Source organism: Odontesthes bonariensis, chromosome 21 (genome assembly GCF_027942865.1).
Source record: "Odontesthes bonariensis isolate fOdoBon6 chromosome 21, fOdoBon6.hap1, whole genome shotgun sequence".
NCBI classification, from domain to species: domain Eukaryota; kingdom Metazoa; phylum Chordata; class Actinopteri; order Atheriniformes; family Atherinopsidae; genus Odontesthes; species Odontesthes bonariensis.
The window spans coordinates 12,096,427-12,122,998 of record NC_134526.1 but is presented as its reverse complement, the minus strand read 5'-3'; the positions used below and the strand labels follow the sequence as shown (position 1 = coordinate 12,122,998).

General features: G+C 40.2%; 1 protein-coding gene across 4 annotated transcripts; it reads left to right on the top strand.

Annotated features, from left to right (window-relative positions):
- rhbdf1a (rhomboid 5 homolog 1a (Drosophila)) lies at nucleotides 1–26,326 on the top strand. 4 transcript variants are annotated; one of them, XM_075454161.1, is made up of 20 exons: nucleotides 1–366; nucleotides 15,982–16,126; nucleotides 16,239–16,378; nucleotides 16,926–17,033; nucleotides 18,253–18,466; nucleotides 18,718–18,924; nucleotides 19,249–19,371; nucleotides 19,501–19,664; nucleotides 20,117–20,368; nucleotides 20,496–20,607; nucleotides 20,729–20,803; nucleotides 20,954–21,115; nucleotides 21,218–21,324; nucleotides 21,417–21,480; nucleotides 21,950–22,044; nucleotides 22,145–22,220; nucleotides 22,503–22,603; nucleotides 23,416–23,488; nucleotides 24,722–24,875; nucleotides 25,019–25,257. In XM_075454161.1, exons 2-20 carry the CDS (start codon nucleotides 16,010–16,012, stop codon nucleotides 25,171–25,173), a joined length of 2,499 nt encoding a protein of 832 aa, XP_075310276.1. In that variant the 5' UTR covers nucleotides 1–366; nucleotides 15,982–16,009; the 3' UTR covers nucleotides 25,174–25,257. The 4 variants fall into 4 exon arrangements, with proteins under 4 accessions (XP_075310276.1, XP_075310274.1, XP_075310273.1 ...); XM_075454159.1 differs by lacking the exon at nucleotides 23,416–23,488 and having other exon boundaries at nucleotides 16,929–17,033; nucleotides 25,019–26,326; XM_075454158.1 differs by lacking the exon at nucleotides 23,416–23,488 and having other exon boundaries at nucleotides 25,019–26,325.
- The last annotated feature ends 246 nt before the right edge of the window (nucleotides 26,327–26,572 follow it).

The window sequence follows — 26,572 nt, the reverse complement described above, 5'->3', positions numbered from 1 at the left end:
CAGGGCGGGGCGGACTCTCCACCAAACTGAATTAGGCTACAACCGGCTGAAGGGAACTTACCCGGTCGCTTTATGGAGCAGTGTGGGAATGCTCTATCCGTAACAGTGAAGCACCGGACTGAACAGCAGCCACATTTCGGCAACATCACCCTTTTCTCTCTCAGCTGCTGCTGTAATCAAGAGTGACCCGATTAAATACTACTGCACCGGGATTGGCTTGAAAACATCTGCGGGGTGGAAAAGGAGCGCGTTTATTGCTGCGCCGCAGGCAAGATGATGTGACAAATCAGAAATTTGCTGGCCGTGGAAGAATCTCTGAAACCGGATTGTTACTGCTGGAAGTCAAGTGAGCTGGTTGTACTAAGAGTAAGTTGTCATTTTATCATATCTTCTGCGGTCGCCCATACGGAAGGCAGCAATCGGAAGAAGCGCTCACGCGTCGTGATCGAGGTGGAAACAAGCGCGTGTACAAGTCGTTTGAATTACGGGTCAATTAACTGATCAACATGGGAATCCCTTAGATTGAGGTGACTCTTATCATATTTAGGACTCAGGGTGCTGTGCTTTTTGCGTTGCTTGTTGTGGAGTTGTCGTTGTCAAAGTCGGCAATTTAAAGCGCTCATCATGCAGCCCATTGAATTCACCTTAAGGCCCAATCACCTACAAAAACGTGTGATATTGACAACACGCTTAGTAGATTTGTCAGTGGAATTAATTGAGATTAAGTGTGTTTCATGTCCAAAATTAGACATAGGGTGAGTTGTTAAATCACTTAAAACAATTTTTTTTTTTTTTTTTGCTCAGGAAATATTACTCACATTAGATCCATATGAGCCAAAGGCCTAATGGTTTTAATTCCAAAATTATGGGGCTAGACGCTGATTGCGTTTTTAAAGGATTGAGCATAAGTGACTGTGTTGTTGAACAGTCATGCAAGACAACATGTAACGTCCCACCATATCCTTACTCATCTTTGTCCTCCCACTCCTACTCTTCTTCTTTTTGGTCATCATCACAGCCCCACCCTCCTTTTCCAAGGAAATGTATTTTTGAGCTCATGAGATTTTGCTAAAACCAGCATCACACACTTCCAGTGTACCAGTATAAATAAATACAGATGTTACATAATTCACGAGATAAAAGTGCACAAAAAAAGAACAAGTGGCATATTCATGCCACACCACCTCCCTGTTATCTTCCTCTATGGCTGTAAACGTGTTATTTTGTTCTTAGATCTTTGCGTTACACAAATCAAACTGACTCAAAATGACTCATGGCAGAAAGTCACAAAATCCCACACTTGCAGAGGCCACCGAAATGTCTATATTTGACTCACCAGAAGTAAAACATTTCAGGACAGCCAAGCAGCCTACATATTAAAAACTACAATGTTGTTGACAGGTTACACACACTACTGTCTTGCAATACCTGGGCAGACTAAAGTGAAACTGTAGACATACTGTATTAGAAACTGCTGAGTTATTTTGGCAGAGAGGACATAGGAGCACATGGCCTGGTTTGTGTGCCCAGTGTTCCTGAAACGTTATCGCATGCAGCAAGGGGGGGGGGGTCATGGCTTGAGGTGATGTAATCACACCAATAAAGCAAGCCCCTGATGTGTGATAGTGGCAGTCATGCTCGTCCTCTGTATCTGCTCCAACTGGACTCTACAGAGAATATTCCCAAAGTGTGTGTATGTGTGTATGTTTCAGTGTTTATGTTGTTATCCGATACTTGGATGGCGCTGGGAGTAGCCTTGGTGAAGCAGGTCTATCATTCAGGCTGGCCTTTGTTGATTAGCTGGTATGTGAGTTTTCAGATGTCTGTTGAGGGGACCACACTGTAGTCATGCCTGGATGACTCATGGAGCAGTATCTGTCTGTCAGTCTGGCCAAGTGCACAGTGTTGTACAAATTCTTCATGGCGTTGCCTTCAAATAAACCAGGGAGCAGGATTTCACGCTCCGTGGTCATGTAATCAAACTTCATTCACTGCCATTCTTCAAAAGATATTTCTTTCCCTGCATCCCAAAGCATCTTTCTCTTTGCAAGCATTGAATCTGTTTATGAATCAATCAATTCATTTCATTAATTAATTTACATTGGTGGCCTGTAATCACTTTAACTCCAACTATATATAAAGTCCAACACAGTCACTTTGCTCTCAGTGGGCATTGTTTGTAGATTTAATGGTCTGTTGACTTGGAGATGCAGTTTTCATCCTGGAAAAATCTGTCAGAAACACGTCTGTTTGCCTGTTTCCAAACTTGGGCGTACCCTTTGCGAATGTTGGTCATTTTATTCAGTTTGTCTCGCCAGAGATCTGCATTCAGATAAAATGCGCGTCACTGGGCTGAACAGTTCCATGTGTGCAGAGCACATGCTTCTCTGAATAACCTTAGGCTGTTTAACCCACAAACACATCTGTATCATTAGTTTAAATCCTGCTCGCTTTAGAATCCTTTGTAGCAGCCAGTCTGAAGTTTACATGATTTCCTCTTCCCACGTGAAAGAACATTTGGATAGCAGAGGATATAATGAAGTGGTCTAGTACATAATGATTTCTATTTGTATTATCATTTTATTTCTTTTAAACACCATTAGTATTCTGTTAAAATTTATTTTTTGTATTTACTTAACTGCCCATTCCACATTTATTGGACTTAATTTTTAGTCTATGAGGAAATGCTAAAATAATATTCAAACACCACTTTAAAAAACACCACTTTTTTTTCTGCACAATGAATCTACAGGATATGGTTTCAGTAGATTTGGGACATTTTTTTTGTTGAAAAAACGAGATTTATAAAAATGCTGGAAGGGATTGACCCTCTGACTGTATAGCAGTAAAAACACAGTGTTTGTAAAAAAAAAATGTATCACTTCAAGTTTTGTAGAGCAGAATAATGTATTTCAATCAGTGTATTTATCATCATCTGTGTTTGCTTTGTGTGGGAGTTCCTACACTTAAGACATCTGGGTGGATTTGCAAATGAAGCCACAGTAGCTGAAGAAGTCAGGCATGTTAACAAACTTGTTCTTCAACTTGAGAGACAATATGAATGCATGCATTCCTGCTAAGTAAATTTGTTACAACTGTTTTCACTCCTGAACTTAAACAGGCATCGACTTACATCATGTCAGGTGTTTTTCTCATGAGAGCCCACAGACAGTCCTCACCGATACTCTCAAAGATCATACATGAATTTTGGAGCTGCTCATTAGTTTCGACTAAGTAGTGAAAAAAGAACAGTGATTTTTCTATCACGTGAAACAATGTTGTGTGGTGGGGGAAAAAAAGAAAAAAGTGCTGTGTCTCTTGTGTCTGCTGTTAATTTGAAACAGAAATAAAGCAGATTTATCCTGCCATGATGTCAGCAAAATAAGCAAAACAACATATATTGGTTTTCGAGCAGAAATTTGATCATAGAGGAAGTTGCGTACTGTTTGTACAGATCATCATTCTATGGCTGCTAGGTTTTCTGGAAATACAATACACAGATTATTGCTTAGTATCACAGTGTTCACCTGTTGATGACTTGACTGTTGCATACAGCTGCACCAATCATTTGACACCTTTGTTGTTGCATGATGCAGTGGCAGTCCTGATGATGAAGTCAGCTGTGATGTAATGTTGTAATGCAGCATCAGGGCTATATCAGGTCTACCTCTAAGCCTCCAAGCCTTCAATCTGCAGGTATGCCACCTTGCCTTTTTCTCAGTCAGCACCTCATCTATCATGAGCTGGACACAGCCATGTAAGAATCAGCATTTACAGAATATACTTCGAAACATTTGATGCAACAGTTTGGAGAAAAGGTGTTGAGGTTACTACATAGAAATTCCATGTTACTGTCCTCACCCAAAGTCAACATTAAACTCTGTCAGAGATTGATTTGTTATTGATAGGGGGCATTTTTCTGCATCATGGTTTGTGTTCTTACTGACATGATGTCTGAAGCTTTTTAACTTCAGTGTAAAGCTCATTTTCAGAGCTGTGAGATGATTGCAAGATGACTTTCTTTGAAGGCCGGTGCTCATGCGGTAAACATGCTGCAACGGCCTTTTGACCTTTGATCTTCCTCCTTAAGTGTGAAGAGCTCTCAGAGGGTGTGACTGCAAACAACGCAAGAAATACCCATCTCTATATGACACATTGAGACAGAAATGTACGTGCCAGGTGTCTCTTAATTGCAGTTTTTCCAGTAAGATGCATTGATAGTTTCAAAGTTCTCACAGGCTTGAGTTACAGCAGAGCAACTGACTTGTCAACTTGTGAAAGACCAGTTCAGTCTCTTTGTTTAAAATGTGCTTAATTATTTTCCAGGCCATTGCTATTGTTAGTAAAGATGACTTTTAAGAAAGTGGTTGTAAGTCAGAGCATTTTTTCCAAGAGGTACATGCATTTTACAATTAAGTGCATTTAGTATATCTTAAGCCTTTTTTATTGCTGCTGTTCCACGTTGTTGCATTTGCAGCACTATATAGTGTGTTTACTTTCCTTCATCTCATTGTTAACCCGGAGGGCCAGCTCAAGGAACACCCTAACTGATACAGTATCCCAGCCCTGATGCAGAAGCAATGAGAGTGCTGTTTTAAATAGGATTGCCTTCTCCCTAGCCCACTTCACTCCACTACCCGCTGCTACTCTCCCACCCCTCTATCTTTGGCACAGTCAGTTGTCATACCCACAGGCTTTGAATCCTCATTGTGTGTACTAGACTGCTATACTTAAGTGGACTGTTCCCTGAATGGAAGTTCACACACAGTTATATCTGGACAGTTTCAGCAGTCCCACCAACATCGCATACCACGCATGAAACTCACTCCAGCAACTTTCCCAGAAATGAGGGTGTGTTTTGGGCTCCTGTGACTTGTCTTTGCTGCTTTTTTTTTCTTTCAGAGGAAGTGGATCTTCTTTCAGAGTGGATACTTTTTTTTTTGACTGAAACTGAGCATTTTATATATTAAAAGAATAATACTGTACTGAGGAGTCACCAAATGTAGTATTAAGTTGTAGTAGTAGTTGTTTTCATTGTTTAACACAAATAGATTTGAGTAAATTGGTTGTAATGTTTCTTTTTTTATGCTTGTCAGTCAGAGGAAGTGATGTGGCATCAAGCCAGACATTGTTTGGATGCTTGAAAGTACGGGATCCTGCAGCTCTCAGCTTGCTTTGGTCACATATACTTTCTACTTGTCCTCACATTGCCAACTTTTCCTTCCATCTGCCAGTTGACAGAGCTCGTAATGCTGCATGCCAGGGAAAATGATGTAAACCCCCTCATTTATGGTGCCCAAATGATCACACCCAGTTTTAGTGAAGGCATCTCTTTTGAGGCTTAGTGTATGGTGTAACATACTCAATCTGAATGTTTGACAAACTCAATGTTAATCAGAAGTAATGTAATCCTATAAACTCTCAGACTTTGTCTAAAAAAAACAAGGGTTTGTTTCACTTCTCTCATTTTTCTTAACCAGACATTCTGTCTCCTCACCAACACATTTCCCAATCATTTCATGACAGTATTTTTCAAGGTTGTCGAACCCTAAACAGATTGTTGAAGTGTCCCTATGTGAGTGAGTCGTGACCTGGGGGAAAAACTGACTCTGGTTCCATGGACAAAGAGTATGTGTTTTCTTCTATTACATCAGTAGTGAAGAGGCCTTCCCCTTACCAAGCCTGTGACTATCCCAAAGGACCTGCCCCAGGCTTCCCTGTTTTCCTGTGCTTTTGTCAGGAGTTTTCCACAGATCTGTTGTCCCTGCTGCATGGCTTCAGTCTCCCTCCTTCCTACACCTACATCCTTAGTTTTACAACACGCTGAGCCTAGCTTAAATATGGCAGCGTTACCTGGGTGTCCCCTTACAATGCAGTGGTCTGGATAGTTGGCTGTTAGTATGGTTGTATCTTATTCATGTCAATAGCACTTTGACTGAAGATACACAGAGCTGGTTAGTCGAGCATTAAGGGAATGATGATTTTTTCCCCTTTGAGACAACTTTACATGAGAACAGTAACCGTTTAAAGGCGTGCATGTAATGTAAATGTTGTGCATTTAGTATTATTCAAACCAGTTTTTAAATAGGGACAAATCTTTGATCTGTGTGAGCTGCTCCTGAATACACCACAGACATCATTAAATGTCTGTCTCTTGTTTTGTCACAGAGGGGCAAATCTCACCTCAGTCATTGCTCCCCAATCTACACTGTTCGTGTTCTCTGTCAAAATGTCTGGTGACCTACATTTGCTTCCTCGCCCAAAAATTTCTCCTGTGGACTGAAAAAGTCAGGGACTACATAAGACACACAGTGCACACACAATTTTATTCTTTTTTCACATAATAATTTTAGCAGGCAACATGTTCTGTTTTCATTTGTGTGATCCCACCACATGCAGCAGTTGAAACTACAGCAGATACTGAAACTGTTAATAAGCACTCATCTGAATGATGCCCAACCAGACATACTTTGTAACACTCATTAATGATGATAGTTTGCTGTCTCTTACTGTTGTAAATTCACATATTTGCCTATGCAACAGAGAGATTAAAATATGGAAGCTTTATTAGAATTACTTATCCGTTGTGTGTTGAAGGTGAATGGTTTTTCCTCCCTCTAATCCACACAGGGACCTGAAGATTAAAAAGGGCACCGCTGTTGTTATCTCCACAAAAATAATAAAATATAATCCTCCTACCTGTAGAGAATCAAGTTTGTAATGCCATCCCTAACAAGGTCTATGTATCAGTGATAATTTACACTTAATGTGCATTGTGGGTGAAGGATGAAGTTGCTGGTTTCATATACTCCGAGCTCAAACTCAGTTTGTGCACATCAGTTAGCTGCTAGACACATACAGTACGCCCACATGAACCCACGTGTACATATATGTATTGCCTGCAGTGGTGATGGTCATTGCAGCCAATAAATAACATGTACTATAGATAGACATCTGTAAAATATTTCAAGGAGACATTTTCCAAAATTGCATGAAAGGTTGCACCCATCTCAAACATTTAAGTAATTTCAGCAAGTATATGAAATAGCTGGGAAAATAAACCTTGCTATGAAGGTTAAGTCAGTCTATTTAAAAAACAAAAAAAAAAACCACAGAAGCATTGAATGAAAGGAGGTGACTCATATGGAAGTAAGTAGATGTAGCCTACTCACAATTAGTAAACTTAATCTGTCATTAGTATTTTTGTTTTTCATACCAATACATAAGCGTTGTACATTCACCAATATTTTATGTTTTTTTCACAACGCATAGGTTTTATACATCACATCCATTGCATCCGTAGTTGTTCCTCTCTCATTCATGCAGGTTCACTTTATGCTTGTAGAGAGATTTAGCAGCATTTGGGAACATGGCAAGGTGATTGCTTTGGATAACTTTTCCAACTTGCTTTGACCACTCTTTATATTTAGTTTTTTCCTCTCCTAATGCACTTGAATGAAAAAATAGACTGTTTAAGAGATCCCCTGTAAATTGGGTATTTTGTTAGACCCTGAGGTTCTTGAATTGGCTCTTGAATTGTGGTGTGGATTGCTATACTCTGAGAAGCTGAACAAGAATAACATTTTTCTGAATAATTATTTTTACCTGTTGGAACTCTAAACATCATTTGACCTGGAAAGTTCTAAAGACTAGTTAACATCTATCCCATGTTTCAATCCATGCTAAAACGGTTAAGTCACATTCTTTCACTACTACAGGCCACACCCTATCAGCTCTATTCAGTAGACATCTCAGCTTTGATGTCACACTGCACTGAATTCTCTGGTCACTCTTGCTGCTGGGGAGGATTGTGCAGCAGGCCAGCCTCAAGATGGCATGTTATTTTTGGCGCACAGTGACGTACATCTTATCATGGTCAGGGATGGGATTTGTATGTTTACACGTGCGGTGTGGATGTGTTCCTGTGCATGTGAGCAAATGTATGTTGTTTCCGGGGTCATGTGGACCGGACACAGAGAATACAACCGGTCTGCTGCATGTTTCCTGCCTTCATTTACACATTGCCCCCTCCTCTGTTCTGCATTTCCTTCCTTCTAGCTCTCCCCAGTAAAACAAGCAGAAACCTGACCTCTTCATGCTGGTGGTCTCCCACAGAGGATGTGACATGACAAAGCTAATGGCTGCCCTTTGTGGAGTATTTTCAATCCTGTTGATTGATTAGATGACAGTGATGACAGTGGCAATACATCTTATTTCTTACTATCAGTATAGCTTTCCACCATACGCACCCATATGATGTCCATGCAAAACCATGATTGAGTTTACTTGCCTTGTGCCTCACTGAGTAATTTTCTCAGCAGAGAATTTGCTTGGTGCGCCATTTCCATTGATGGAGGAATGAAAACTTGAGCCTCCTCTTGCTTTTTTTGACTATGATCAGACTGCACAATGACCCTTGTTCAGCCCCGTCCACATCAGCCCATACAATGAAGCCTTTTGTAGCCTTGATTCAGGCTGATATCATGCTGGAAAGTATTTAGATGGGGATCACATGTTGTCAGTGCATGCTCTGTCAGAGATTCACCTCTTACTCACTTAACAAGAGAATGTCAAACCTGCTATAGACAATAAGATGCTTGTATGAAGTCTCAGGAGACATTTTGGAGGACTGGGAGTAGCTCGAAAACGTAACTTCATTTTGTTGTTTCAAACAGTCGCTCTTTTAAAGCTTTAGATGCTTTACGTACGTAAATTAAAGATGTACATCTTTAATTTAAGGGGTGATAAAGATTATTGAACCTTATCAGAAAGATAAGATGCTAATCTGATGCTCTGATGCCAATATTGTTCATACGGTGAGAAGTGTAAATGGAGATCTTTGAAATTTTCCTTTGTCATGATGTCAATCTGGTTTGACAAACTTTGGCTAGTTCGGCCATTTGATTTGACAACAAAAGTATTTCAAATTATTTGCAAAGGCTTTTGAATTTCTGAGACTGTAGACCACGGTTTGTAAAAATGTAAAACTGCTTAGAAAAGATTTTCAGTGTTAGTTGCCTTAATTCTATTATTTGTAGTGTCATGGCATTATCTATGTCTGTTTTACTAAATCCAATTATTTAAGAAATTTCCTTCAAGCCGATGAGCAAAATAACTTCATCATAAATGTGACCTTCCAGTCTTTTTTAAACATGTGCTTTTGGTCAGGTTAGGTCAGTATCACACTCTTGTTGAATTTCATTAAGTGCTCTTAACACACAGTGTGTCTGTACTTGCACATACTCTCTACCACAGTGTGAAGTTGTGTTGTAGGTTTCAGGAGCTGCTGAATTTGCTCACTCTTGTCAGCTACTGGTGTAGATTGAGCAAGTTGATGATAAGCTTACATGGTAAACAAATAAGCTTTAGGCATCTGGTATCGAAGTTTAAAATGAACTGCTTATCAACGGCCTAATCCCAAAGCGCCTGGGTGGTACCTGACTGAACTGATTTCAGAGAGTACACAAGTGTTCTTTTCCTTTTTTATATATCAAAAGAGACATAATTGGTTGTCTTGGCCTGTGTGACATATAGCCCATGGCGAAGGAGTCTTTGCTGTCAGCTGCTTCCTGAAGATTAGAGATACAAACACAGCTCTGCACTGAGACAGTAGACAGATTTACCAAGTGAGCCTTAGTTTTCCACCAAAATCCTTTGCTATCTCCTGTAGTGAGTTGAAACAGGCTTGTTAACAATAGTGAGAGAAAAGATGACCTGGCTAAATGCCATGTGCAGCTACCTTTATATGTCCAGTAGCTCCAATGAGACTTGAGTTGTAAATAATTCACCCCTGCGGAATGATTAAATAATTAAACTGCTGAATTAGCCACGCATATAATTATCATTCTTCTTCACGGCAAAAAGAAGGATAACTTAAACCTGAGCAGTGGTAATGGTTTCTGTGTCGCACAACATGCCTCACTTCTCTTTCATATTGATTTCCTGTACAGGATATTACTTCACAGTGAAAGGCTGGGTCTTGTGTTAAAATGATATAGCACAATTTGTGTAGCTCCTGTGCTTGCCTGGCAATATCTAAGGTTTTGTAGGAGAAAGGAATGGGTGTATGCTGTACAATGGCAAATGCAGATGGTGTTTATCCCTTTCACAAAGACCAGTTGGCACATGCAGTTTATTAAAATCAGCTTGATAAATACAGATTTTGAGAGGTGTAGTTTTATTTTTATCAAAACGCAACTAACACTCAGCAATGTGGTGCATGAAGGTGTTACTTATGTTGGGTTCAGTTTCATCCAAATGTAGATTGTAAATATAGCCGCCAAGATTTTTAAGTAGACCAAATGTATGCAGACTGCTGTTAAAGAAGCCATTTATACTTTTGTAAGCTATTCATATCTGTGGCTCTTAGTAAACACTGTTATGATTGTGAGGGAGTCTGGTGTTGGACTGTGTACAAATCAGTCACTCCATTCTCGAAACACTGCGAAGGATATGGTTGAGTTTGCATTGTTAGAACAATCAGACAGAGTGCTTAAAAAAAGATCTGAAAAAAACAAAAACATGGAAAAAAGTGCGAGCTGCTTCAACCCTCTTTGCTGGGCCTTTTCTTCATGCCTACCAGCTACCTTGCCTGTCACAGCAGCCTCTCCCGCCCACCATGCATGCCCCTCGGCACGCTGTGACACTTGATCTCAGGGTCAGCTGTGACAGATATGTCTGCTGTTACTATGTGTATTTTTTAGTCGTATGTGCTGGTTTGGTGTGACAGACTGTCACATGTCACCAGGGTCAATTCCGAGGACTGCAGTTTTTACTGGTGCTCAGTCGAGCATGACTGACCTGTGGCCGTGTCTCCAGTGTTTTCCTCCATTGGTAATTAGCACAATGAGACAGAAAGCTGGAGGTTCTAAGCTTTATGTGTGGATCAGCTTATATTTAATTTGAAAAAATGGAGTCACAGTGACTGATATTTGTTAGAGTAGCTCGTGAGGAAGTTATACATTACCAAAACAGTTTTAAGTTTTGCTTTAGAGAAATCATAGTTGTATAGTATTAGTATTCTGTATTAAAATCAGCATCCACAACCTATGAAGTTTCTTGGCAGTAATAGCTCTGCATTATAACACATTTATTTTTAGTCTTTGTCTCTGTTCTGTGTTTCTGTTCTCCTCACCTGAAAGAAAAATCAGTTGCTTTTTTGTTTCATCAGCATCTTAATTCACCCCAGTTGGAGGCACACTGTGCTTATATTAAAGATCAGAAGCTTTGTTCTGCAGTGAATGTGCAGATGGGCATGAGGACATGAGAAACTACACATTACTGCAGTGCTGGCGTGAGGTACCCCAAGCCATTCATTGGGATGACTTTATAGTCAAGAGTTTCTGACCATCATTGTGAATTCAAGGGAAGGGATTCAAGGGATAATTCTACAACTGCATCTTAAAGTTTGTCTGATCTAGGTGTCATTTCCTTGGAAAAAATAGCCCAATTTTTTCTCTATATTTCTTTAGTTCTACCAGTGAAAGAAAAACTTTGGGAGTGCAGCTTCCCTCCATTGTTTCCAATGTTAAGCCTTGCCTCCAGCATAGACAGTGACATAAGAAACAATGAATAGTAGAAGCATTTATAGTAAATGACTAACTGTTGGAGTATGTGGAACACCTACTATAGCCAGTTTGTGCCTTAAGGTTTTATGTGTAATCCACGTCAGTCTGAAACTTACTTTGATAAGATAACAGGTAAATAATATTTTAACATAAAAAAAAACTTGCTAACATATATTGAAAAAGTAGTAGTGATACTACTACTACAGTCATACTACAGCACTAATTTGAGAGTTGGAAAAAAGCAGCCACACAGAGAAAGAGAATGAAATGAGGAAAGAAAGCCTAAGGCCAGGAATCGCTGCAGCTCTCAATAATGAAGTCTCAGGACTTCTCACTACCTATATTAATAAGGTCATCCATCCGACTGCGCATGCTAGGCAGGGTTCCTTCCTTTCCACTGACCACCTTGGTTCAAAAATCCCCCCTGCAAGCAAGTAGGGCCCTACTTGGTTTGACACTAGGCTCTGTCAGCCTCAATGATGCAGCTTTCTTAGTCACCCTTAGTGTGGCTTCACTTACTGCCTCCTGTGGAGAAACACATAGCAGCAGAGCACACACAGTGCCCGGAAACCAGCCAGTCCATAATGGTTAGACTACATGTGGTTTCCAGCTCTGCCATTTTAGCATGGTTCTGTTTCAGACAGAGATCTTGTGGAATGCGGGAAGGGCATGAACTGAGATTATAAATGGCCTTGAACAGAGGGGATTTCAAGAATGTACAAATGAATGTTAAGACTAACTCACTCGATAATTATTTTTCTACCCCTGGAAAAAGGTATGGTCACATTAACGCAGATAATGCATAAATTAAGAAACAGAAAGCCCTGTGGCCATCATTTTCTCCTCTTGTGTGGGCTAAAAAATTTTAACAAGGCTTCTACAAAAAATGTATAAATATAAAAGAGACTACTGCCAGATTAGTATTTTATTCATGATGAATGTCAAACAAGATGGCAATACTTTCGTACAAGCCTCTACACATGTTTGAAGTGTAAGAGCAATACAATAAAACTGGCTGTGTTGCCATTGTCACCAAACGCAAGGCGAAGCAGTCGCACATCCACACTAAGGTTTTCCTCTCCAGAACTAGAGTGTGTTCAAGCTGACAATTTGAGCTCCAATTAACTTAACTCATCTTCTCTTTGACTTCAAGCTTCACCTGTGGCATTTGGTCCTCTATTGTCATGAACTAATGTATTTCACTGTATGACTCCAGGCCATTTACTAAATGATTATAGAAAAGGTCGCACCAGAGGTTTAAAAGCCTGAATTTGTATGCGGAACATAACGTCATTGATTGAAGCTCCCCAGATGGAGAAATAGAGAAATTCTGTTTATGCCTGTCAACCCCAGTCATCGTGGTCCATTGGACGTCCCTGCACCTGCAGAGAAGTCAGCTTGTCCTCTGTGATTAACTTTGCTTGTCTGTCCTCTGCTGCCTAATGCATCGTGTGCAGGCAGTGTCAGCTCCAGAATGAAATACAATCAATGCAGGATAGTTGTGGGTCTTGTGATTGAGCGGGACGTATTAGTTTCTTACACAGAGCAGGAAGCCAATCTGGCACGGTGCACTCCTAAGTTATGGATGTGGGTGATTTCCCTCTTTAGATGTGAATCTTGAAGTCAAAACAAATCCTTTTGAGAAAATAGATTAAATCATGGTGGTCGAAAGAATGTGAGCCTCAAATCAGCACAAGGAATGTAAACACTGTGGGAAACTATTACACTCTTTAAATTGTTACCATACACCATCTCAGACAGCAAAAAAAAAAAAAAAATGCACAACCACCTTGAGTGTAAGATAAACCATCGTGGTATGTTTGCTAAGCAGTGGGCAGGTGGAATAGTTTGAATAGTACAGTCTTATATCACTAACCCCCTTCCACACACACTCACGCACCCACCCCCAACCCCCACTCCCCATACATGAACCTAGATAACATGCACTGTCAAGGAAGAGCTAATCTTCCAGTCTGGATATTTGCCCAAAATTGAGTTGAACATTTCATCCCCAAGGATATCTGCTTCTGAAGGACTTCCTGCTTATAATGTTTATTTTTCTCTGAGAATGAGAAGCCTCGAGTCGAATCCTCTCAGTTCTAAAATTTGAAATTTTCACAGAGAGAAATGCATGAAAAGCTGGTCATATTTGTGTTGGCTTCTGAAAGATGACTAAGCCAACTGTTCCAGCTAAACTCCTCCTCAGACACGAGTTGCAGCCCAATGCCAGTTTCGCTGCCATGTTGACTTTGGAAGGGGAAAAGAGAGTAAGAAGGAGACGGACTTCCAAGTCACTTGGCTTTACTCTCTGTGGAACGTTGGAGGTTTATCTTGAGCTGTGACCAGATGCTCTTATAATGTGCTGGTCAGCAGACCTTTGGGTACTATAACAATAGCTGAATGGCTACATTAATCCTTTAGCACTGAATTTTGCTTGGGCAAGACTTTTACAGTCTTTTTGTGTTGGCCATCAACGCACTATTCAGTGCAACCAGAGGTCAAGCATGAAGGAAATGTCGCTTCCCAGTGTACTTCATTCTGAAACTCTTAAGCAGATGCTCCCTCCCCATTCACAGATCTGCTTTATATCAGGAACCAGGATGATTGAATCAGGCCCTGCGGTCTGAACTAATGGGAAAATTGATCAAATATTATTTATTATAGCCTGGAGCAAGATAGAAGGCTATTGTTTCAACGAGCCCTGCACAAGTCAAGTTACAGTTGTATTTCCCCGATGTTAGTAACTGCTCTATGATTATTTCTTCCTGAGTTTGTAGGATATATTTTTTTCTGGTAATGTGAACTAAATTGTACGTTAAGCCACACTGATAAAAGATAACTTGGCTAGAGTGGCAAAGAATGAATAATCCAAATGAAGTTTCTATGCCGTCTACATGCCCTCATTCACTCATCTTTTTTTTTTTTTTCCCCAGCTCTGGACGTTTCTGACTTTGCAGTCCAGTCTGTTTTGCTAATCACACTCCAGACAATGTCACTGGAGGTCACACAACATTCACCATCAAAGCCTAATATGTGCACAAGGCCAAACATTACAGACACTGAAATAAAATGTATTAGCACCATAACAACTTAAAGTGTTCTTTGTTTTATTTAAACCAGTTCATCAAGTTTTTCAGCTTTTTGTTGCAGTCTCTATCACTGTACTGTTGCAGAAATGTCAGCTCATAATATCTTAAACATATATCCTATAATATCCTTCTAGCTCAATGAATTTCAAAGCAGTGACACCTAGACCATGTTAACACACTGGTGACAACCCTGCTGCCCTCAGTATGAAGTTTTCCTTCTGTCTCTGATGAGATGCACTGACAACACTTCCTATCATCACAAAGGCTAAAACGTAAGCCTGCAGTGCATTAAAATGCCAACGTGAAACAGATGTGGTCTCTAGAATCCACAGACTTTTTTTCTAATAACTTGAGATTTAACAACAGATGTGAGGACATAACTAGGTGTGACGGGTGAAAACCTCTGTTGTGACCATATATGTGACATTAACATTGAGAGGCATTTTAACCTAAAGATATATTATTAAGAATGTCGTATATGGGTGGGAAAGAGATTTTTCACATTCATTTGGTTTTATTTGCATAGCTGAAGAGGCTCTTTTGCAATTTGACATATTTTTTTCCCTTTTACTGCAGGCTGAAAGGATGATTGAATCAGCAGTAAGCGAGTACCTAGTTTTTTATTTTTTTGGATGCTATGTCAGAAGTACAAATTCGAGCTGTTAAGGGGCAAACTAGTTTAGTTTTCCAAGGGAATTATGGGAATCCAGAAAAGGGCAGGAAACAAACCCAGAGAAGTGAGGTTGGGTGGTGGGACAATAAAATGTAGGGCTGATGATAACAAGGCTACAGCTATTAGGCAGACTGTCTGATGCTGAGGTTTATTGTGCACCTCCTGTGGTCCACAGTCCTCATTATGGGAATGCATACACAGTCATTAGTCTCTGATGGATGTCTGCTGGAAGCAGGGCTACTTTTAACCACAAAGGGGAATTATGCTTGATTTTAAGTGAAAATTAAGGGATTATGTTTAAGACTGCCAACTTCCTCACTCTCAAGCACAAATACATGTCTTTTTTTAAAATAACTCTGTGATGTGTTTTTTTTTTTTGGAGAAGTGGTAAACAGCTGTAGCTTATTCTGAGCATTCTGGTTTCCCTTATACTATCCAGTGAGCAGAAAAATGTTAACGCCCACATTTGAACAGAATAGGGGGCCTTAGCACCCTCTTGTGAAACAGTTCTACAGCAGAAAGTCACTGTGACCATCATATTTATTATTAAAGAATATGCTTAAATTCAAATTGTGATTTTACAGGTTAGATTTAACTTTCTTAGAATAATGCTTTTATGAATAATTTCGTCAATCCTTCTCCATTTATGTAGCTGGCAGGCCTGGGGTGGGACGGAGAACATGGCTGAAACACGGCGGGAAAGCACCAGCAGCCTGCAGAGGAAGAAACCTCCCTGGCTCAGACTGGACATTCCCACGGCTCAGATGTCATTAGACGAGCCTCCTACTTTTGTTCAGGTGCTCTCTCCCTCAGTCTCTCTCTCTCTGAATGAATGTGCTTCTCAATATTTATCACCTTTGTCATAAACATTTGTTTTTACACTTTTCCAATGCATCTCTTCCTGTTTAGCCGATGAAGAGGCAGGGATTCCTGCGCAGTATCAGCATGCCGGTGGAGACCTCTCACCTTCAGTCTCCACCACGTGACCTGTTTGACACCCGCCGGCCTGTGTTACAACGACAGTCATCCATTACACAGACCATAAAGAGGTATGGGGAAGTAGTAAACTACTAGCTTCATATGTAGGCATCACACACTATAAATACATTCAGCATTAGCTCCTACTATATCTTAAAATTGCAATATTAAATCTCTTTAGCAAAACAGCATGCAACAGTTTTTGTTTTAATCTGCTGGGGTACAGTAGGTGTCTGGAGTTTGAAAATGATGCTCTTTCATGCAATCTTTTATAAGCAACACATGCGTATATGAGATTCTTGAGTTAAACTAAGGCTACTGGTGACCAGTGTCCCATGGCATGGAAAGAAATGATAAGAATAAAAAAACTTTTCAACAATGTCTCTCTTTCTTTTTAAATTTGAAGACACTTTGTGATTAATATATTGATGCTATGTACCTGGTATTAACTTTCCCTTTATTTTCAAACCTAAACAAAACTCTTTAACCAACTGCCTGCTTTGCTCTCTTTGCACGATGGCTACAGCACAGCATTTTTCCTTTTCACTTCCTGTTTCTTTTCTCTTTTCTCCTCTGTCCCTTCTCGCCACCTTCTGGCCCTGTTATGGCTGGTCACAGCAGCAGAAGAGTGCACTTTGAGCGGATTAACACTGTGCCCATTAAGGGGCAGCGGGCTGCACGGCGCAGCATCAGGAAACACCACTCTCTCTCCAGAACTCTGCTCAGGTACAGTAGATAGTGCTTCGCAGGAGTGTGAGCGTTAGAGTCACAGCTAGAATGAAGATGTGTACTAAATTATTCACTGTCGGTGGATAAGTGAGAAGATTGCTCATGCCCATGTCATGCTCAGTTTCCAAAAATGCAGTTTTTTATGAGATCAACATCACAGAATACTTTGGGGTTGTTCATCTCTCTGTCACTGGCTGCTGCCTGTTAGTCATGTCACCACAAACATTTCTATTAAATGTCTCATATAAAGACCAGAAAATAAAAGCAGTCATTTCCTTTTTACAAAGGCATTCTCAACAGTAATGACTCAACCGGGTTGGAGGGGCTCATTTCCCTGCTATTTTTTAAATTTTTTTAAACAAAATCCAACACAAGATGTTGTTGCTTTGTAATTGTGTTTGTTTGCCAGCATTTGCAGGATGCTGTGCCAGATGCGATTTCAGTGGTACTTGATTAGCTAAGGGTGGTTAATAACAACAATCAACCTCACTCACAGAAATAAGTTAGGGCTGTAAAGAGAGAGACTCGTACAGTATCCTAAATATCACTTGATCATAAATGGCACTGACATGGATTTTAAGAGGTGAAGGACTAGTCAGTGATAAATAAATGGAACTGAACTTGACTGACTGAATATTCACTTTGCAGCTTGTAATTAGTGAAGAATCAGCTCACTTGCCTTGATCTTTCCTTTGAAGAATGTTTCCACATCCTGGCCTCGGGGGGGCAGTAACATTGTTTGTTCTGGGACTTATTAGGCTTCAACATCAACAACATGAATGCATGTGTATACTTAAGGATTTGTTGGAATGTGCAGAGTGAAAAAAGGAGGTCCTCATTGTCTTTGAATTGGATTTTCTGTCAACTGGTGTCACTTAACAGTAGAAAGTCACAATTGAATTTGCAGCATCAGAACTACAGCATTCCCTTTCTTATTCTCTTTATTTGAACATGCAGACTGTGAGAGAGTGTGCGCTACTGTATAATACAGATATTTAGTGTGTGTGTGTGTGTTTCACATCAACATTCAAAGGCTTGTTCCCTTTACTCTGCCTACTTCTTGCACTGTCTGGGGCACCTTTTTACACATGGGAAGTGTTGTTTAATCACCGTTTCATTTTGCCAGACCCACTCCTCCATATAGTTTCTGGAATATTAAAATAATTTAATCTAACTTTGAAAAATGGAGTTGAAAAGTTGGTGTTTGTGGTGTTAGGGGAACGGCGGACTGGTTCGGGGTTAGTAAGGATGGCGACGCCACCCAGAAATGGCAGAGGAAAAGTCTCCGCCACTGCAGTCTGCGCTACGGAAAGCTGAAACCACAGGTGATACGAGAGATGGATCTGCCCAGCCAGGACAACATTTCATTGACCAGCACTGAGACCCCACCTCCTCTATATGTCCCCTCCTCACAGCATGGAATGCAAAAGGTAAAAGGAGAATGGGTTGCTTTGCATTTTTTCTTAATGCTCATTAAATGTAACTAAATGTGCCATTTAAATGTGGATGATATATTGAAAAATGATTCTAATTATATTTTTTCAATAAATTGAACTCTTACCTATTTCGATCTTTTCTTGATCTTCTCGAATACATCCAAATGAAATACAGATGACCAAAAGTCTCACTGGTCAAATTTAAAACTTGTTGAATGCCTGAGGTGAGAAATGTCTGTCTCTAGATTGTAGATCCATTGGCGCGTGGAAGGGCTTTTCGAATGGTGGAGGAGGTGGATGGCTACAGTGTGCCTCAAACTCCCATTACCCCTGGAGCTGCCTCGCTTTGCTCCTTCACCAGCTCCCGCTCAGGTCTCAACCGGCTGCCTCGCCGTCGTAAGAGGGAGTCTGTGGCAAAGATGAGCTTCAGGGCTGCTGCTGCGCTGGTCAAGGTGAGTGAACAGGATAAGCTTCTACAGCTGAACTGATCAAATTCAAATTTATGAATTCCATACTAAATAAAAGTGTACTAGCAGGAAATAAGTCTTGCAAACAATTATTTACGTCCCTTTCTGTACTTTATTGGTTTTGTTTTATTAATTAATTGATTTGGGGGTTTTCTGGACAATTTTTGGGCATTTTACAAAAATCTATTCAGAAAAATCATGTATTGAAAAATGATTGATACCTTGTTGCTGAGTTCCTCTAATGGAGAGAATACAGCTGTTAATGTGAATAGAAATTATTGTGTGTGTGTGTGTGTGTGTATCTCTCAGGGGCGCTCTTTTCGGGAGAGCACTCTAAAACGGGCTCAAAGACGAAGCTTCACTCCTGCCAGCTTCATGGAGGAAGACGTGGTTGATTTTCCCGATGAACTTGACACATCCTTCTTTGCCAGAGTATGCTCTTGTTTCTATGTTACTTACTCATTTGTCAAGAAGTATAATTAAATTTTTTTTTATAAATCCAACAAATTATGAATTCTGGCACCTGTACTCACGTTTTTCTTACCACATTGTTTGTTCAAGGATCTGCTGATGCATGAGGAGTTATCCACATACGCAGACGAGGTGTTTGAGTCCCCATCTGAGGCGGCCATCAAAGAGGAAGAGCCCGGCAGCAAGATGGATGAGACAGAGCTGACAGGCAGCGCCCTAGATAAGATGGAGCTGGAAAGAAGTCACCTCATGCTGTGAGTTGCTGTCATTGCACTGTTAGTCAGTAAGACTGTACTGACACATTTCGGAAAATAATTAATGCCGATCATTGTTACTGAAAGCAGTTTTTCCCTGTGAGAAGTGCTTAGAATATCAAACCATCAGTATTTGCAGTTTTGTAAACAAAACCAGTGCTATGCTTTTATAGAAAAGAAGAGAAACATTAAAAGAAAAATAGTTTCCCCACCTCTCTCAGTAACAGATGTGACTACAGATAAATGGTTTTGATCTGATGTTATAGCTAGGTGATGCCATGTTAAGTATGTGTTCTGAAACTTCTGCATGATGAATCTCCTAATTAGTGATCTGAAGTACAAAATAATAAAAATAAGAATTTAATAAAACATTTTTCCAAGAAAGCAACGAGAGGCTATGTTTTTTTTTTTTTCATACCCTTCTAATTTCGACGATCTTTTATCTCCTCCAGACCTCTGGAAAGAGGGTGGCGAAAAGCCAAAGAAGGAACTCCCGGACCACCGAAGGTGCCCTTGCGTCAGGAGGTGGTGAGCGTGAATGGACAGCGGCGTGGGCAGCGTATCGTTTTACCTGTCAAGAAGCTTTTTGCCCGTGAGAAGAGGCCTTATGGGTTGGGCATGGTAGGAAAGCTCACAAACCGCACCTACCGCAAGCGCATCGACAGTTATGTCAAAAGACAGATAGAGGATATGGATGACCACAGGTACTGCACCTCTCCTCGTATCTGTCTAATGAACACTTTCTTGCTCCCTCCCTCAGCGATTGACACTGATGGAGGATGACTGCCGCAGCAATTTTTTTTCTAAAAACACGTTCTTTGTCTCTTTTAGGCCTTTTTTTACATACTGGATTACCTTTGTCCATTTACTCATCACTATCTTGGCTGTATGCATCTATGGGATTGCACCAGTGGGCTTTTCCCAGCATGAGACGGTTGATTCTGTGAGTCTGGGTTCAGAATGTAATAAGCATCTTTGTTGACAACTTGACATTGATTTCGCCATATCGTGACTCCTTTTATTGTTAATTGTACGGTTTCTGGTTTGTTTATCATCTGATTTAGGTTTTAAGAAACAAAGGTGTGTATGAAAATGTCAAGTTTGTGCAGCAGGAGAACTTTTGGATCGGGCCTAGTTCAGTAAGCACCTTTTAACTTTTTTTTTCTCCCCCATATTTTAAGGAGTGTTAAAAGAAATTTGAAAATAATGCAACAAATAATTATAGTTAAATGTCTATTAATAGGTATTGATTTTCTTTTTTCTTACGCACCTTTATCTATCGATTTTAGGAGGCCTTGATCCACTTGGGGGCCAAATATTCTCCATGCATGCGACAAGACAAGCAGGTGCATGATCTTATCAGGGAAAAGAGAGCTATCGAACGTAACTCTGCCTGCTGTGTGCGTAACGATCGCTCTGGCTGTGTCCAAACCTCAGAGGAGGAATGCTCGGTCTGTAAACACACGCAATTCTTTGATATTCTGTATCTTTCTAATTCAGCTATAAAGGGATGTTGTGGGCAGTTCTGATCCTCTGTGTTTGTATCTGTGTAGAGTACTCTAGCTGTGTGGGTGAAGTGGCCAAAGCATTCCAGCACTCCACAGTTAAATGGTAAAGACAAAGACAGGCAGTATGGCTCAGTGTGCCATCAGGATCCCAGGTAAGACACAAGTGGTTCTTAATATTTCCCCTACATCAGATTTGTGTTTTACATTTTGTGAATTTGTCTTATTTTACTTTTTCTGCTTGCAGAATATGTCTGGAACCTGCCTCAGTGTCACCACATGAATGGCCTGATGACATCACCAAGTGGCCGGTGAGTACTTTTAAAGCCTGTGTAGTGTTTTGACATAAAGAGGAGACATATTTCGTATGATCTGATGTTGACCTTTGTGTCTGAATCTATGAAATAACTTAAATTTATTTAAAGCGGCATAAAACAAACGGAAATCCGAGCAAATTCCCCATTTGGAAATGTGTTATTACCTATTATACTGAAAATAAAACATATGTGTATGTTTTTGGTTTAGCAAAGTTTCCAGAATTCCTTTTGGTTTCTTATTTGGTTTTGACCGCTTATGAAACCAAACCATGCTGTCATTTGGATCAGCATTTCTACTTGAAAACTATTCTAAAAGTGATCTCCCAAGTCCCAACTTGAATTTAAAGAAGCAGAGTAGGAAGTAACACTTGTCACAGTATTGGGATTTTTCTGAGTGTACTGATATTTTTTTTTATACTATTTTAGATAAAGTTAGCAGTTGTTCCTCTTCTTTTACTTTTAGATTTGTACCCGGTACAACACAGGGAACCATACCAACCTGCCTCATATAGACTGTACCATTACAGGCCGACCCTGCTGCATTGGAACCAAAGGAAGGTGAGGAGATCTCATAAACTTATAAGCAACATTTATACAGGACCGATCACACACAAGGTAGATGAACAGTTTTTACTAACTGCTGCTTATTTTCTTTAAGGTGTGAAATCACATCCCGGGAATATTGTGACTTCATGAACGGCTACTTTCATGAGGAGGCTACGCTTTGCTCTCAAGTAAGCAGCTCAAACACACAAAAGAAAAAAGTACAAAGTGTTTAGTGACTGCATTTTTTTGTGCGCTCTTTCAGTTCTGATGGGAAAGAGCTGTTATTTTTGGCACGGTGTGCTGTTTCTTTACTCATCAAACATTTCTGTGTAGGAAGTGTACAGCAGCATGTGTTTAATTTCTGATCTTTAATTGTTTGAATAGTGTGTGTCATGTTTTTCCTCTCATTGTATGAAATGTGGCATGTCTGATGGCTGTGACTCAATATGCTGTGTTTTGTCCTTTCTCAGGTGCATTGCATAGATGATGTCTGCGGTCTATTGCCTTTCCTCAACCCTGAGATACCAGATCAGTTTTACAGGCTCTGGCTCTCTCTTTTCCTGCACGCTGGGTGAGTCGCATGCTGACACGGTGGTTTTGCTTGTTCCGCCATTTTCCGAATGGCGAATGAATCAAACAAAAATGAGAAATGTGATTGTGCTAATTTCAAGTGATTTTTAGAGTTTTTTTTGTTATTTTTTTATGCTTAGTTTTATAAATTTGCTTCACACAAAAAATTAAAACAAGAAAATACTCCACACTTGTACCAAGAACTCAACACTCAGTTGTTAAAAATAAGAGCTGTTCCAGATGGATTGAGTAAAGCTGATAATTATCTTCTTAGGGTCTTGCTGGCAGCAAGTAAAAAGGCCATCACAAAATGTTGGCTCCAGAAAAATGCCCCCACTACAGATACTTTTGTTGATATTGTAAAACAACTGCATTTCCTAGAGCAAATGACTTACTCAATCCGACTCCAAAAAGATCTAGGTGAAAAACGAAGGCAGAAATGGCTTATTTGGCCAATGAGTGAGACTGTTTTAACCTGTTGTGTATGATATTCTGTCTTTCGAAAATGCTGACCACCCCCGGACCTTGAATGTGTAATTGTTCAATGTTTTGTACTATAAATCAAGAGTTTAAAAAAAAATAAATAAAGCTGAATTTGCTGACCAGAAGCTCATTTTAGTCTGCGAATCAGTCAAGGAAAAAAAAACAAAGGATGATAATCTAAGTCAGTGTTTGCAAGGGTGTGTTTGGACAAAGCACTGAGGAATAAAAATACTTAAACATCATAATTTAATTTAGTTTTATAGGGCATTATGTGTTTGGCACATACACATAATTGACGAAGGCTTTGTGTTTGTAATTGACCACCGACAGATTGAAGAAGTGGCTGATATCGAGAAGTCTTCTCAGTGGCTGGAAAAAGGCTGATCTGAAAGACAGTACTGAGGTACTAATAATGGCAGCTCAAGAACAGGCCCCAGGTGTAGGCTTTGCAAAGAGATCTCTGAGACAGTCCATTACATAGTAGCGGGGTATAAGATGCAGGCAGGTACGACATACATGGAACGTGAAAACCAAGTGGTAGGAATAGCGTATAGGAACATCTGTGCCGAGTATGGTTTGGAAGTCCCAAAGTCAAAGTGGGAGATGCATCCAAAGGTAGTGGAGAATGCCAGAGCTAAGATCATGTGACACTTACAGATCCAGACTGACAAAAAGGTGATAGCTAACCAACATGACACTGGTGGTCTACAAGCTACAGAAGTAAGCAGTTGTGATAGATGTAGCAATTCCAAGTGGCAGGAACATCAAGAGGAAGAAGAAGGAGAAGCTCCAGAAATAACGAGGGCTAAAGGAGGAAGTTGAAAAGATGTGGGAATTAAAGGCACCAGTACTACCAGGGGTAATTAGAGCACTTGGGGCTGTGACCCCCTAACTGGAAGAATGGCTCCAGTTCCCGGAAAAAACATCAGAGACATCTGTCCATAAGAGCGCAGTTCTAGGAGCAGCTAAGATATTGCATAGAACCCTCAAGCTCTGCCTTTATCTCAGAACCTGAGGTTGAAAGAGGGGGTACCACCCACAAAAAGAGCAAGTGTGTTTTATTATTTTTTTATGTGTGTGTGTGTATATATATATATATATATATATATATATATATATATATATATATATATATATATAACATGCAATATACATTAATTATAATAACCAGTTACTAATTTATACCACTTCTGTTTCAAATGAGAGAGGGCGATGAAGTCTATAGTCTTAGCTGGAGTTGCTGCAGCTGTCTTTCATATGTTCTACACATGATCCAACCCATCACGTGCAGTCATGTCAGCGTATGTGCTGTATCAGACAGCTTTACTTTGGTGCAGTTTAAGGCTATCAGTCAGTCTGTACACAGAGCTGACCTCACAGTTAAGAATAGTAGTGCTTCATCCTAATGTCTGTTATCTCTCTCTTGGGTAATTAAACAAAGTGCCCTCACTACATGAACTCATTAAGCTCCACTGAGACAGAGTGATTTTGCTGTTAAGCAAAGTCATTCCTACTCGGCTGTTTGTTTCTCCTTCACAGAGGGATTATCGTCTCGGCACATGCAGCTTTGCACCCACATTCGCACACGTGCAGACAGGTATCAGACATTAACCTTTGTTTATGTCTGTTTTCCTAGGATCCTTCACTGCCTGGTGTCGGTTGCTTTCCAGATGACCATACTAAGGGACCTGGAGAAACTGGCAGGCTGGCTGCGCATCTCAATCATTTACATCCTCAGTGGCATCACTGGCAACTTGGCCTCAGCCATCTTCCTGCCCTACAGAGCAGAGGTGATCATCTGTAACACACACACACATATGACATGCGGTTAAGATTGATAGGACATTACTTTTTCTGTGACATGGTTATAAATGTTTCAGAACATTTGCTGGGTTTTCAACCCTGTGCTTCTTTCTCTACTGCTTTTTCTCAGGTGGGTCCAGCTGGCTCTCAGTTTGGAATCCTGGCCTGTTTGTTTGTGGAGCTGTTTCAGAGCTGGCAGATCCTGGCCCAGCCCTGGAGGGCCTTCACCAAGCTGCTGTGTGTGGTGCTCTTCCTCTTTGCCTTTGGGCTGTTGCCCTGGATTGACAATTTTGCCCACATTTGTGGTTTCATCTCTGGCTTTTTCCTGTCCTTCGCCTTCCTACCCTACATCAGCTTTGGCCGAATGGACATGTACCGCAAACGCTGCCAGATTATCATCTTTCTGGTGGTGTTTGTTGGTCTCTTTTCAGGCCTTGTGGTGCTCTTTTACGTCTACCCAATCAAGTGCGACTGGTGTGAACTACTTACTTGCATCCCCTTCACGGACAAATTCTGTGAGAAGTATGACCTCAACGCTCACCTCCATTAAAGTGCAACCATAGCTGGAAGGCATCAGGGAAATAGGCGTGGACTGGTTCGGAGAGCAGTTACCCCTTCTCTGTGAACTAAAAGATTATGGTTGTGCTCTTTTACTCTGTCATTATGAATACCTATACCCCTCATCATAAGGACTTCCTTAATTGTTTCCCTGTTCACAGGCAGTCATTTGTCACTCCTTCACTGTCCAGTGAAACAAAGCTATGGCACTTCAGATACTTATCAAAGCGCCAAGTTTCCCTTTATATGAGAGGCAGGGATTAGAGATTTCAGCTCTGGTGCAGAGAGATGGATTATTTTCTACATTCACAATCCAGAAATGGTTTTTATTATTGTTATTCAGGCAACCTCATACAGAAGCAGGGACAAAAATATTGATACCTTTGGTGCCTTGTTGATAAATGTACCAACTACTGCCATATTTTTGTTACATTATGCTGAGCACTAGAATGTTTTCTTTTGTTTGTTTATTGCTTCTCAAGAAGTGATTATTGTTTTCAACACGGTAGTGTTTTAGCTACCTGTCTACACACATGTAACTCAAAATAACAGTAAAAAAAATCAACAAAATACAAATGTCTTCTTGTTTTCTTAATTACCAGAAAATGCCTGCTTGCGGTTGCTTTGTAGTTTATTAAAATCAAACGACAAAGAAAGAGAAACATTTCAGTTATTAGTATCTCACAATCCAACTGATCAGTCAGCTTTAAATAGCTGATTGATCAGTGTGCAGGTGCTCTAATGAATTTATTTGATATTTTGCTTTGTTTACTGTACAGAAGTTGAATTGTATTTATTTCGGAACATAACACTGTCTTGTGTTTCTGAAATGTTTTCTACTGATTGCTTTAAACAGTACAATGATTGGAAATGCAACATTAAACTCAAAGCTGATGTGCTACTGATAACAGAGAAAATGATCTGATGTCTTATAAGCCACATTATTAACTGCAAACATGTAACTTTTGTTCCTTGGAGAAGTGAATCCACTCTTAGTCCTGTCTGTTCTCCCACAGACCTTCCTCCATGCTCATTCAACGAGCATTTTTATCGTCGCTCTGCTATATGTTGTTTTACTTTTCTGTCCTGAGTCCATCTTAGAGGTCAGTAAGTGGAAGAAAGGTGG

Excerpts from the sequence above, each read along its gene's own strand:
- rhbdf1a (XM_075454158.1), top strand. The coding sequence starts at position 16,010 with ATGGCTGAAACACGGCGGGAAAGCACCAGCAGCCTGCAGAGGAAGAAA. Across the intron at positions 19,372-19,500 it reads ACACATCCTTCTTTGCCAGA|GATCTGCTGATGCATGAGGA; the intron begins GTATGCTCTTGT and ends TGTTTGTTCAAG. Across the intron at positions 22,045-22,144 it reads TGCATTGGAACCAAAGGAAG|GTGTGAAATCACATCCCGGG; the intron begins GTGAGGAGATCT and ends ATTTTCTTTAAG.